The sequence below is a fragment of the Notamacropus eugenii genome, chromosome 4, assembly GCF_028372415.1.
Source record: "Notamacropus eugenii isolate mMacEug1 chromosome 4, mMacEug1.pri_v2, whole genome shotgun sequence".
Lineage (NCBI taxonomy): Eukaryota > Metazoa > Chordata > Mammalia > Diprotodontia > Macropodidae > Notamacropus > Notamacropus eugenii.
In genome coordinates, this window is record NC_092875.1 from 57,771,785 (window position 1) to 57,785,541 (window position 13,757).

Here is a 13,757-nt window from a genome sequence, read left to right on the forward strand (position 1 = left end):
GGATGCACGTATGAGAGAAAGGACGTTCCAGAGTCGAACAGGGGTTGAGCTTTATTACAGGGTTTCGGTTACAAGTGCAGGGGGCTCTTCCTTAGGAGGAAGAGGGGGAGATTTCCTAAGGAGGCTAAGCTTAAGGGATTGGAAGTAGAAGTACAAGCGAGGAGAGAGGGGGAGGGGAGAGAGGAAAGAAAAGAAGCGGAGCCCTACTATCCTCTTTGGCTCCACACGTGCTAAGAGAGAGCTTTCTGGCTTCCTCAATCCTACTTAATCTTCAGCCACACAGTTTGCATCTCAATACCATGCTGTTAGGTAACTAGGTGTGCTCCAATCCGGGACGACCTCGAGGGCAGGGAGACTCCACCCATCAGGTATCTCCGGGGGAGAGGCGGAAATACCCGAGCTAGCCGAGCTAGCTCAGTCTGACCTTCTCGAACCCCCGCTGTTCATGGAGGGCCTCGTAAGACTCTAAGATTTAGAAGTCCCACTTTTACCCGCCTGAGACCGTCCACACAGAATTGAGCTTCCAGTCCCAACAGTCATGTCTGTCCCTTTGGGGGCAGCTAGGTGGTGCAGTGGATAGAGCACCAGTCAGGAGGACCTGAGTTCAAATGTCACCTCAGACACTTGACACTCACTAGCTGTGTGACCTTGGACAAGTCACTTAACTCCAATTGCCTCATCCTGATGAATATCTGGTCACTGAATTCAGATGGCTCTGGAGGAGAAGTGAGGCTGGTGACCTGCACAGACCTCCCTCACTCAAAACAAAGTCAAGTGAAGTCATGCCATTATTTCTCTGATGGCATGGTCTTCTTCAGCAATGAAGGATGAATATGCACATCTCTGCCTCTATAGGAACCCATGTTTTATTCATGGGGTTTTCTTGGCAAAAACACTGGAGTGGTTTTCCATTTCCTTCTCCAATGTGTCCTCATTTTACAGAAGAGGAACTGAGGCAAATTGGGGTTAAATGACTTGCCTAGGGTCACATAGGTAAGGAGTGTTAGAAGCTGGATTTGAACTCAGATCTTTCTGTTTCCAGGTCTGATGTTCTATCCACTGCACCACCTAGTTACCCCTATGGTTTGGCCTGCATATGAGCAATTTATATTTCTCCAATTGTTTAGATCTCTCTTTATTCGTATGAAAAGCATTTTGTAATTGTGTTGATATAATCTCTGGTCTTTTCCTGTCAGGGAGACTTCCACATATTTTATACTGTCTACAGTTATTTTAAATGTAATTTCTCTTTTTATCTGTTGCTACAGGGTTTTGTTGGTAGTATAAAGAAATGTTGATATTTTATGTGGATTTGTTTTATAGCATTCAACTTTGCTGAAGTTGTTAATTGCTTCAACAGTTTTTTAGTTGATTCTCTAAGGCTCTCTAAATATATCATCATATCAGCAAAGAGTGAAAATTTTGTTTCCTCATTGCCTATTTTTATTCTTTCAGTTTCTTTTTCTTGTCTTGTTATAGCTAGCATTTCTAGTACAATATTGAATAATAATGTTGATAATGGACATCTTTGCTTCACTGCTGATCTAATTAGGAAGGCTTCTAGTTTATCCATATTATAGATAATAATTACTTTTGGATAGACATTACTTGAAATTATTAGTTTCAGAAAGACTCCACGGATCCCTATGCTTTCTATTGACTTAAAAAATAGGAATGGCTGTTGTATTTTGTCAAAATCTTTTTTTTGCATTTATTATTATAATTATATGATTTTTATTCATTTTGTTATTGATATGCTCTCTGTATTCCTGGTGTAAATCCTACCTGGTCACAATGTTTGATCTTTGTGATATTGCTATAATCTTTGATATACCTGGATTTCAATGACGCGTTAGTCAAGGACTTTCATGATGGCATTGGGGAAATATGCTCTAGTGGAAAAATACTATATTTGGAGTCTGAGCATCTACTCCTCCATGACCTTGAATATGTAATTTGATCTCTCTAGGCCTTAGTTTTTTCAGATATATATATGTTTGTGTATATATGTATCTTTGTATGTGTGTGTGTGTGTGTGTGTGTGTGTGTGTGTGTATATATATATATATATATATATATGTAATGATGAGAAATTTGGATTGGTAATTTCTAAAATCCCTTTCCAACTCTAAATCCTCTGTCCTAGTGGTGCATATAAGGATCCCTCTGGGTATTAAATTGACTTATCACACCAAAGGTATTGGTCCTCCCTGAACACACCTGTGACTCCAAGAAGCTGCAGCATGTGCAGCAGCCACATCTTAGTAAACTGGTTTCGCAGATGGGCCAAACCAGGTTGAAAGTAACCAAGGGGTCTCAAACCCACTGATAAGTTAGGGGGTGTCTACTCCAAGCATGTGAAGACTTCCCCAGTGGAATGGGCAGATGAGAATAATTTGTTCCAATGGCCTTGAAGGCAGCTGAAGCAGGCTACGTGGAGCACTTAGAGCTTGTGAGGACTCCAAGGTCATCCACTGCATCCTGATCCATCACCAGTTGTCTTGATTCTGTCCTGCCACTGGGCTACAATGACTCCGGAGGAGAGAGTCAGGCTGACGACTTCGTGCAACTCTGCTTCACTTAAATCCAATTTACACACAAATCAAAAACCATTTTACTATTATACCTTAAAGTCCTGTGGCAACAGGCAAGTGATGAGGCAGCAGGTGAGGTTATACTGGGAGCTGTACTTACAAACCTACACACAGGTGGCCCAGGACATAGGGTTGTTTCTCACCAGAAGAAGCAGTGGGATCTGGCAGCCCCCTGGGTGTCTGAGCAGCCTTTTAAGGATAGTATTGCTCACCTCTTTGTGTGTGGAAGGGTGCTAGAAAAGGTGCCCTAAAAACTGTCTACTTACTCAAACCTGGACTGATTACCATGGCAGGCAGGTACTCTGTGGTCAAAATACCAAAAAATGTACAAAACATATAAAAACATCTGCAAAGATGATTTCACTCACCATTGGTACATGGAATATGTGCACACTTATAGACAACACAAAATTCAGTAGACCTGAAAGAAGAACTGCTCTTGTTGCAAAAGAACTCAACAGGTATCACACCCAAATAACAGCCCTGAGTGAAGCAAGGCTGGCAAGTGAAGGCCTGTTTGTTGGAGTTGGATACACATATTTTCAGGAGTGGCCACAGTGAAGGGGAATGCTGTGAAGTTTTGAAATCAAAACTAATCTAGTCAACAAGCTGGTATGCCTGCCAAAAAGAGTGAATGACAGGTTCATTATAATGCAATTACCACTTGCAGGAAAATGCCACGGCACCATAATAAGTGCCTATGCTCCTACCATGACAAACCCTGATGAGGTCAAAGAAAGATTTTATGAACACCTAGAGACCCTTATCATCAATGTGTCAAAAGAGGACAAGCTTATAATGCTGGGTGACTTTAATACTGGAGTAGAGTCAGACTACCAGACTTGGCAGGGAATCCTAGGGAGGAATGGAAACAGCAACAACAATGGTCATTTACTGCTGAAGACTTGTGCATCTCATGACCTTCTCATCACCAACACTGTTTTCCATTTACCAAAATGCAATAAAACTTCAATGATGCACCCTCGCAACAAACATTGGCATCTAATAGACTATGTGATTGTAAGGAGAAGAGACAGACAAGATGTGAGAGTGATGAAGGCAACATGTGGTGCAGAGTGCTGGAGTGATCATAGACTTATCTTTTTCAAGCTAAATATTTGCATTCATTAAAAGTGCCATCTCAAGGCAAAATGAGTACCAACAGAATTAATGTCAACAAATTAGAGATCTTCTCTGAGTAAGAACAGTTTGTTGCTAAATTGGAGGGAAAGTTGAACCAATGCACAGTTAGCAACAGTGGAGCAGAAAAGGAGTGGGCAGCTTTCAGGGATTTGGTGTAGAGCACTGCATTTGCTTATCTGGGTCAGAACACTCTCAAACACCAAGACTGGTTTGATGAAAATGGTGGGGAAATTCAGAAGCTGCTAAATGAGAAATGAGAACTCCACAGGATTTACCAGCAGGATAGTCCATCCCTCAAAAGTAAAGTACAAGCAAAGATGCAGGATTCCTCACTCAGTAAAAAGGCAGATGAAATCCAGTTTTATGCTGATAGTAACAATCTGAAGTACTTTTATGATACCCTGAAAACCATTTGTGGACCAAAAACCTATGGTGCGTCACAACTACTCAGTACTGATGGAGTTACATTGTTTAGTGATAAGTACATGATCCTACAGAAATGGGCTGAACACTTCCATAGTGTTCTCAATAGACTATCATCAATCAATGCTGCGGTCATTGATAGTTTGCCTCGGGTTGAAGTCAATCTTTGCTTAGGTGAACTTACAGCTGAAGAAGAGGTTTTGAGTGCCATTAAGTTCCTTTCACGTGGCAAAGCACCTGGTGCTCATTCTATTCCAGCTGAGATTTAGAAGGTAGGAGGACATACAAAAGCTGACTGAAATTTTCCAGGTTATATGGCAAGAGGAGGTTATCTCCCAGGAGTTCAAGGGTGCCTCCATGGTCCATCTCTATAAGGGTAAAAGGAATAGATTGTCCTGTGACAATCACAGAGGTCTCTCTCTTAGTTATTGCAGACAAGGTTCTTGCTAGAGTCCTCCTTAATAGGCTGATCCTTCACCTGGAAGATGGTCATTTACCTGAGAGCCAGTGTGGCTTCAGAAAGAGCCAAGGAACAGTTGATATGGTATTTGCTGCCCGGCAACTCCAGGAGAAATGCCAGGAGCAGAAGAGAGGTCTGTACACAACATTTGTGGATCTGACCAAGGTCTTTGACACTATTAGTCATGAGGGCTTATGGAAAATTACGTCTAAATTTGGTTGCCCAGAGAAGTTCATCAGTATGGTACATCAATTTTATGCTTGCCCAGGTTCTGGATAGTGGACAATGCTCTCGTGCCTTCCCAATCACCAATGAAGTGAAACAGGGCTGTGTGCTTGCTCCCATGCTTTTTAGCATCATGTTTTCAGCCATATTGTCAAATGCTTTCAATGAGGATGAATACAGTATCAAGGTCAGCTACCTTATTAATGGTAAACTCTTTAATTTGAAAAGGCTGCAAGCCAAGACCAAAGTGGAGGGAGTGTTGGTGCATGATTTTCTGTTTGCAGATGATTGTGCACTCAATGCAGCCTCTGAAGCTGAGATGCAACAAAGTATGGATCAGTTCTGTGCTGCCTGTACTAATGTTGGACTAATAATGAGCACCAACAAAACACAGGTGCTCCATCAACCCCCACCACACCATCCATATGTGGAACCATCAATTACAACAAATGGAGAAATTTTTAATGCTGTGCATAAGTTCTCTTACCTTTGTAGTGTACTGTCCAGGGATGTATACATTGACAATGAGGTTGATGCATGTATTGTCAGAGCTAGCTCAGTGTTTGGGAGGTTCCAAAGAAAAGTTTGGGAGAGAAGGGGTATTTGACTGACTACCAAACTGAAGGTCTAGCTAGCTGTTGTGCTGATCTCATTGTTGTATGCCTATAACTTTCCTAAGAGAATTATCTGCTTTGGAAGACTAACCTAACCCCTAGTTGTTTTTGTCATTTCTTGTGCTGGGAAAATTGCAGGAAAGCCGCCAGTGAAGATAAGATGGTAGAAATTTCAAGGGTAAAATCTAATTTCTGTATTGATTGAGTGGACTTTTTTCAGGTACAGAGAGATTAGAAGAGATGCTATCTCCTTTATTTGTGAAGAGTCATCTACCAATCTCCCTCCTTCCTAAGAATTTCTGGGAGAGCAACTGCAAGGTTAACTACACCATTGAGAGGCAGAGTAGATATAAAGTGCACTAGACCAAGAGACAGAAGACTCCATAGATTATAGAATCTGCCTTGCCCACTTCGGAGGCTATGTGTGAAAGTACATTGGAAATTGTACATTCATAGACAATGCAAACTTGTATTATTATCTACTTTCCATCCCTACCCACAATCCTAAGGATATAGAGAGATCAGTAACCTAAGCATTACTTCCAGCTTAATTTTCTACTGGTTTTCATGTTAAATCCTCAGCTTTGTGACTCTTAATTTCTCAGCAGGGAGAAATGTGTGTTCAGTGTTAAGTGACGAAAGTCAGTACTTTTAGGACTCATTAAATGAGTGTCCCTACTATGTGCCAGGCACTGTGCCAAGTGGGGATAAAAAGAAAGGAAAAAGGCAGTCTTTGGTCTAGAGGAGCCCACAGTTGAATGGGGGAGACATGTACACAACGATATGTCAACAAGAACTAGACAAGATGAATTGATTATCAATAGAATCAAAGAGTATTCTATAGGAATGGACTTTCTGTTGAAGGTGGGATTTTAGCTGGGCCATGTGCAAATAATTTTGCAACTCAGAACAATGACATTGATTGATTTAATATGATGTTTATTAAATGCCTAGTGTTTTCAAGGTACTGTGAAGAGGGAGAGGGAGAGGAGCTACACCTTTGATATCATTAGTAGAGACATTCCCTTTACTAATGCTATTCATCACCTTCTCTGCAACTGAGGGTCTTAGACCATGGCTAAGATGCATCAAAAGCAGGACTTGAACCCAGGTCTTCATGGCTGTGAGGCTGGTGTTCTCACTTTCTGCCTCTCAGACACTGGGTGGGGGGGTGAAAGGAAAAAAACAAAAGCAGCCCTTGAGTTCAAGAAGCTCACATGTGTAACCCAGACTCCACTTTTCCCCAAGATTTCTGGGTTTACACAATGCAAGTCCAATCCTGGGGGCTAACACCCTCTATGTCAATGTTTGCATTTTCTTTCTTTCTCCTCTCCTATCCTCTGGTATTCTACCCAGGAGAAGGTACACTCCATGGCTAAAAATTACTTTTTTTTTTCCTTTGGGATTACTGGACTACATTTCTTGCTCAAAGATCAAGCCTTAAACCCAATTCACTCTGGAGCTCATAGACTGGACAACAAGTCCCCACCCACCTAGCACAGAGTAAATGTAATTAATAAATAGTAATTGTTTCTCTTTGACCCAAGAGTCCTGAGGGTCTTCCCTTCTCAGTTTGATTTTTTTTTTTTTTTATTAAAGGGGCCATCCCTTGAGTAACTGCTTAAAGAAGCCTATTCATTGAATGGGTGTATCTCACTCAAAGTGAGAACGTGATAAGACCTTAGCCTGAAAGGGTCTCACATTGTATCCTGGACCATTTCCAGTCATCCTGATGAATATCAGGCCACTGGACCCAGATGGCTCAGGAGAACAAAGTGAGATTAGTGACCTTGCACAGCCCTCCCTCCCTCAGATCAAAGTCAATTGCAAGTCATTTCATCATCTTGATGTCATGGTTCTCTATGAGAATGAAGGACAAACACAATAGTATGGCTGTGATACATGGACAGTCTACCAGCACCATGCCAGAAAACTGAATTGCTTCCATTTGAACTGTCTTAGGAATATTCTGAAGATCATCTGGCAGGATAAAGTACCAGATACTGAAGTTCTTACTTGAACTAAACTGCCAAGCATTCAAACTATGCTTCAGAGAGCAGAACTCTGATAGGCTGGCCACATTGTTCAAATGCAAATCATATGCTTGCCAAAAAGACCATTTTATAGAGAACTCACATGGGGCAGGAGATCACATGGTGGTCAGAAGAAGCGATTACAAGGACACTCTCAAGGTCTCTCTCAAGAACTTTGGATTTGATTGTGTGACATGGGAGACACTGGCATAGGACCACTCAGCATGGTGTGCCCACATCAGAAAAGGTGCTGTGCTCTATGAGCAAAGCAGAATTGAGACAACACAAAGTGAATATGAGATGTGCAAATTTGGAGTAACCACCCCAAATGGTTCACATGGACTATCTATGCCCAATATGTGGTAGAGCATTTCGAGTTTGTATTGGTCTGATAAGTCACAGTTGGACACATTGAAATTTGACTTTATCATGGTGATATCATTTTGGTCCTCTTTGAGAACAAGGACAACAACCAACCAATATTGACTTAGAAAACCACATGTTAACGTTATCCGTGTTCTTTTGCAATTCCATCAATTTTGCTAAGTATTTTCCAATTGCATTTTAATCTGATTCCAGCTGCATTCAGGAATGCTAGCTACATGTTTGACACTTCTGTTCTGGATCATATAGATTAGATTACAGTATAGATAGATGCATTTGGAACTTATTTGTCTGAGAAAGATCTGGGGATTTTATTGAACACATGCTTACTAGGAGTCAACATTGTACCACGCTGGTCCAAAAAGCTGATGTGACCTCACGCAGCATAAATAGATGCATGATATTCCCAACAAGGGAAGTGAGAACCCTGTTGCTTTCTGCTCCACCCCCACCCCCACCCTGCTCCTGTCCCGGGGTGGGTGGGTCACATTGGGACCGTGAAGTGTTGTGTTCAGTTCTGGGCACCCATTCAACCTGAGCTCTCTCTTTCCTGGTGTCTCCACATCACACTGTGAAATCAGCTTCTTTCTCTGTATCCCCTCATAAGCATTTTTGGAGCATGAACATTTCCCAGAAGCCCTTTCTCTATTTGCATCAGCCAAGACTTTGGAACACATGATGCCCAGGTTACTCTTCCCCTGTGAAGATCTGCTCAGGTCGTTGTCTTTTCTCTTTCCCACTCTAATTCTTTAACTACTCAGGCTCCTTAGCCCCCTCAGTCCCCTCAAATACCTAGTCTAATCAGTTCATCTCTCCACTGAGTTCCAAGCTCTTGGCTCAAGATTCCCCACTTACCAGACCCAGATGGCCAATGAACCAGTTCTGAAGGGGTGGTTGGGGGAAGCATCGAAAATACTGGCAGATGGTGTAGTATCTATAGACAGAGGACAAGACATGGGCCAAGATCCAAGTGCTGAGTGCCAAGCAACACAGGAGCAGACCTGAGGAAACTCCAGGGCTCAGCCCTTCCAGGCCCAGCTGGTGAGACACCCACTCAGACTGAGGCAACATCCTGCAGAGAGAGATAAAAAATGAGAACTTAGTGGGGAAAAACAGGAGGGGAAGGCAACTGTGCTGGAGCCAACTGGGTTAACTCTTGAGCCAATTGTTCAATTTTCAGAGTGAACATTTAACAATTAGACAAATAAAGACCTGATTTATTGTTTTGTTTGTTGTCTAGACTTTAAAAAGTGATGGAAAAGTATTAATGATGGAGATTAAAGCTAAACATGTATCATGCGTACCCCCCCAGTAGGCCAGTTGTAAATCATTTGCCAACACATCCCTGCATATAACTGACATAAGGTGAGAGACATGAAGGAAGGCCAAGGGGAGGAAATATGGGGAGGGATGTGGGGGAAGAGGCATAAGAATAAGAGATAAAAGTTGGAATATAGAAGAAAGACATAGGAAGGTGGGATCAATAAGGGTCACAGGGTTTGAAAAGGGAGGGAGGATATCAGGGCTGGGAAAGTCATGAGGAAAGGGAAGAGATAGAGTAAGAGGACAGTTGTGGAGAAATAGGGATGCCCAGTTTCCCGGCTGTGCTTACTGGGACCAGTTCTTACCCTCTCTTACCCTCATTGTCCTTCAGGTTCCCTGCCCCATGTTTCCAAAGAGGTAAGTGAAGAAAGGTTTGGGGCGTGGACTTCCTTGAGTCCCTATTAAATACACACTAAGAGGAAAGAGTTTCTAGTTTCAGGCCACTTTTATCACAATGTCTCTACAAGATACATACAATATAAAAAGAAAGTAATTTCAGAAAGCGGACATTAGCTGTAAGCTAGTCTAAAGACAACTAGGTGGTTTAGTGAATAGAGCCCCAGGCCTGAAAAAAAGATCTCAGTTCAAATCCAGCCTCAGACACTTACTAGCTGTATGACACTGAATTGGTTGCTCAATCCCTATTCGCCTCAGTTCCTCATCTGTAAAATGGGAATACTGGAGAAGGAAATGGTAGACCATTCCTACCTTTGCCAAGAAAACCTCAGGAATAAAGTCTATGGTTTCACATAGAGTTGGAAGGACTAAAGAACAAGTAATATGCGCATGCAAGCTATTATTTTTATCTTAATTATCATTTCATCCCTCAAAAGGTAGAGGTAATAATTAGGAAAATTGCTTATCTGAGCCTGATTTTGACCAATGAGGCAGAAGTGGTTGCTGAAGTAGAAATAATGGGAATTTTGGGAGAAAGTGACCAGGCCATCATGAAAGGAAAGGGAAGTTAAGAACTACTACATAATCTAGATTTTGAGAGAGTCAATTACAAAGGATTTAGAGAAAGCATCAGTAAGATCCAATTATCTAATATTCTGGATTAGAATTGACTTTCAAGGGGGAGGGGAAAGCTCTCAATAATCACATTCTGAAGACACAAACACAAATTACTCTGATGAGAAAGAAAATGGGAAATCCTCTAGAGAATTCATCAACCTACTCAGATTTTTAAAAGTCTTAGGTAGAAAAGGGAAACAATGTTAAGTCACTTAGTATGATTACAAAAGTATATCACCAAACTATAAAAATGGTGCTAGGAGTAATAAATCCCAGAATGAACTGAGGTTTATACTAAATGGTAAAAATAATCAAAAAGGATGTTTTAGTTATGTTGGAGGCAAAAGGAGGATGAAAGAAGGGCTAAAGTAACTGTTCAGGGGATGTGGGATGATAATAGAGTACAACAGTGAGACAGATGAACTATTTGGCCTTTTTTTATTGTTGCTTCTGTTTTATATTTCAAAGAAACTAATTGTTGGACTGAGAAGGATAAAGCCAAAATTGCTAAGAAGGAATGGACATCTAAGAGAAATATCGAGATAAGAACATCTAATTGCCTTTAAGAAGTTAAAGTAATCAGATTAGAATAAATCATATTCTACAGGGTTGAAAATACTGGAGACTTTTATTATTAAGTTACTACTAAGGATGACTCAAAGGATTTTGAGAATGGTAGAGAAGCTGGAGGAGATAACTTTCTTTTTTAAAAAATCCTTATTTATTTTTAGCATTCCTTTCTTTTTAAATTTTGAGTTCCAAATTCTCTCCCTCCCTCTCATTTCTCCACCACTTATTGAAAAGGCAAGCACAATGTTATCAATTATACATGTGGAAATCATGCAAAATACATTTCCATCTGAACTATATCACAAAAAGCAATAAAGCTAGAAGGTTACACTTCAGTTTGCATTCAAAGTTCATCAGGTTTCATTTTTGCATCCTGAATCATTATTGTCTTGGATCATTTTGTTGATTAGAGTAGCTAAGTCTTTTCACAATTGATCATCATCACAGAATTGCTATTACTGTGGACAATGATTTCCTAGTTCTTCTCATTTCACTTTGCATCAGTTAATACAGATCTTCTCATATTTTCTGAAACCAATTCTTTCATAATTTCTTATATCACAATAGTACTCCATCATAATCATAGGCCACAACTTGTTCAAACATTCCACAATTTATGAGCATCCCCTCAATTTTCAATTCTCTATGCCACAAAAAAGCTGCTATCAATATTTTTGCATCAGTAGTTCTTGCTCCTTTATAAAAAAATCTCTTTGGGATTTAGACTCAATAGTAGTATTGGTGGGTTAAAGGTTATATGTGGTTTTATAACCCTTTGGGCATAGTTCCAAATTGCTCTCCAGAATGGTTGGATCATTTTTGCAACTTCAACAATCCTTGAGTGTCCCAGCTTCCCTACATCCCCTTCAACATCTGTCATTTTCCTTTTCTGTCTTATTAGCCAATCTGATAGGTGTGAGGTGGTATCTCAGAGTTTTTTAACATCCATTTCTCAGTAAGTAGTGATTTTGAACATTTTTATATGACTATAGATAGCTTGGATTTCTTCATCTGAAAACTGCCTCTTTATATCCTTGGATCATTTATCTGTAGGGAAATGACTTGCATTCTTATACATTAGACTCAGTTCTCCATATATTTGAGAAAAGAAGCCTTTATCAGAGAAACTTCTTGTAAATTGTTTTCACAGTTATGGTTACTGTGTATTTCCCTCATCCTATTCTCCCTGTCCCTCATTTATCCTTCTCTCTTTATTTCTCCTTTAATGCTGTCCCTCCTCAAGTGTTTTGCTTCTGACTACCACTTTCCCAGTCTTCCCTCCCCTCTATCAGCCCCTTCCTTCTCTTATTCCCTTATCTTTCCAACAGTTCTATTATGCGTCTTTATAACTAATCAGAGTCACCCCCAAATCCCAATCCTTTATTCTCTGCCTTCTTTTGTACTTTTTGACCCACATCAGTTCATGTAAGTCTTTCCAGGTTTTTCTGAAATTAGCCTGCTCATCATTTCTTATACCACAATAGCATTCCATCACTATCATGTACCACAACTTGTTCAGTCATTCCCCAGTGCATTGGAATCCCTTTAATTTCCAATTCTTTGCCACCACAAAAGAACTGAAAAGCAGCAATCCTTAAAGCCACATGACTTCATTAAGAATAGATCATGCCAGATCAACCTCATTTTGATTTGTTGCACAATAACTAGATTGGCAAGTCAGAAGAATGCTCTGGATGTGGTAGAACTGGATTTTGATGAAGTATCTCACACTACTTTTTCATAAGATGAACAGCTATTGGTGAGAGGAGAGCAGTTTGATTCAGAACTGGATGAATGACTGGATCTGAAGAGTAGTTGTTAAGAATTCCATGGAAACCTGGAAGGATATTTCTAGGGACGTACTCAGAAATTTGTCCTTTGTCCTTTTCTGATCCAAACCAGGTTTATGACTGACTGGGACAGAGGAATAAATGGCATATGCCTGTCCATTGTTAAGGAGCAGCCTGAGAAGAGCAGTGGTCCAAGATGGAACTTGTGGAGTAGACTGTGCCTGAGAGGCCTTTGCACTCAAGATCCTAAATGACTTCAAGGATTTACATATCTCTTTGGCACTAATGGTTGCTGATTCATGTATTTCAGTTTTTTCCTTTTTAAAAAATAAAACTTTCCTTTGATTAAAATTAAAAAGGAATAATCAGTAAAAAAAAAAAAGATTCTGTGGCCTGGTAAACACTTGCCACAGACAATGAATGGTAAATATTACCCTAGAGACCTGAGTACAGGTGGGGAGGAAATGGGACAAAAAGTACAAAAGAAGGCAGAGAATAAAGGATTGGGATTTGGGGGTGAGTCAAAGATTAGTTACAAAGACGTATAATAGAAAAGAGAGAACTTGCCCCTCCCAGTAAGATTTGGAGACTGACAAGCCTCAGTTTCTTCCTTTTTCCTTATATAATCCCTCCTTAAATCTCAAAGCCTCCCCTTTGGACTAATTTGACATTATTATCAGGGCTGTGATTCCTGCCTCCCCTTTATGACACTGTTCTTTCTTTCTGACTGCCAGTTGGGTTTCTAGTTGGCAATCCCCAGGGCCCCAGTCTGACCTGTCTCCATCTCTTTCTCTCTTGGATGGACTCTGTACCCAGCTCACAGTGAAGCCTGTTTATACTGAGAATTCCCTGTGCTCAGATTTTCCCCAACCTCCATTCTCCCTGCAACTGTATCCCCTGGTTCTCCCCACTCCCACTTCTCTAGTGCCTCCTGTTCCCCCAGCTTTTACTCTCTCCTCTGCCACAGTTCCTCTCAGCTTCCTGTATCTACCCCCATCCTCAATCCCTTTCTCATCTTTCCCTCCACAGATTAGAGAGATTCCCTGTCCAACCCCATCTTTGATCTCAACCTTTTCTTTTTAGACAGTACCTTGTGTCTCTGAGTTTCTGTCTCAGTCTCAGAGGAAGGTAGCACTGGGAGCTCAAGGTCACACTTCAGCTGCTCTCCTAGGAATCTACTCGCT

General features: G+C 40.8%; 1 protein-coding gene across 1 annotated transcript in view; it reads right to left on the reverse strand.

The window, feature by feature from the left end:
* LOC140499584 (cytochrome P450 4F2-like) overlaps positions 1 to 13,757 on the reverse strand; it is a 38,723-nt gene extending 24,966 nt beyond the window's left edge. Inside the window, exons 1-2 of the mRNA XM_072601197.1 lie at positions 13,664 to 13,757; positions 8,732 to 8,948 (exon numbers count right to left, since the gene is read on the reverse strand). Coding sequence (XP_072457298.1) covers positions 8,732 to 8,947 — 216 coding nt within the window. The 5' untranslated portion in view covers position 8,948; positions 13,664 to 13,757. The remainder of the gene's footprint in view (positions 1 to 8,731; positions 8,949 to 13,663) is intronic.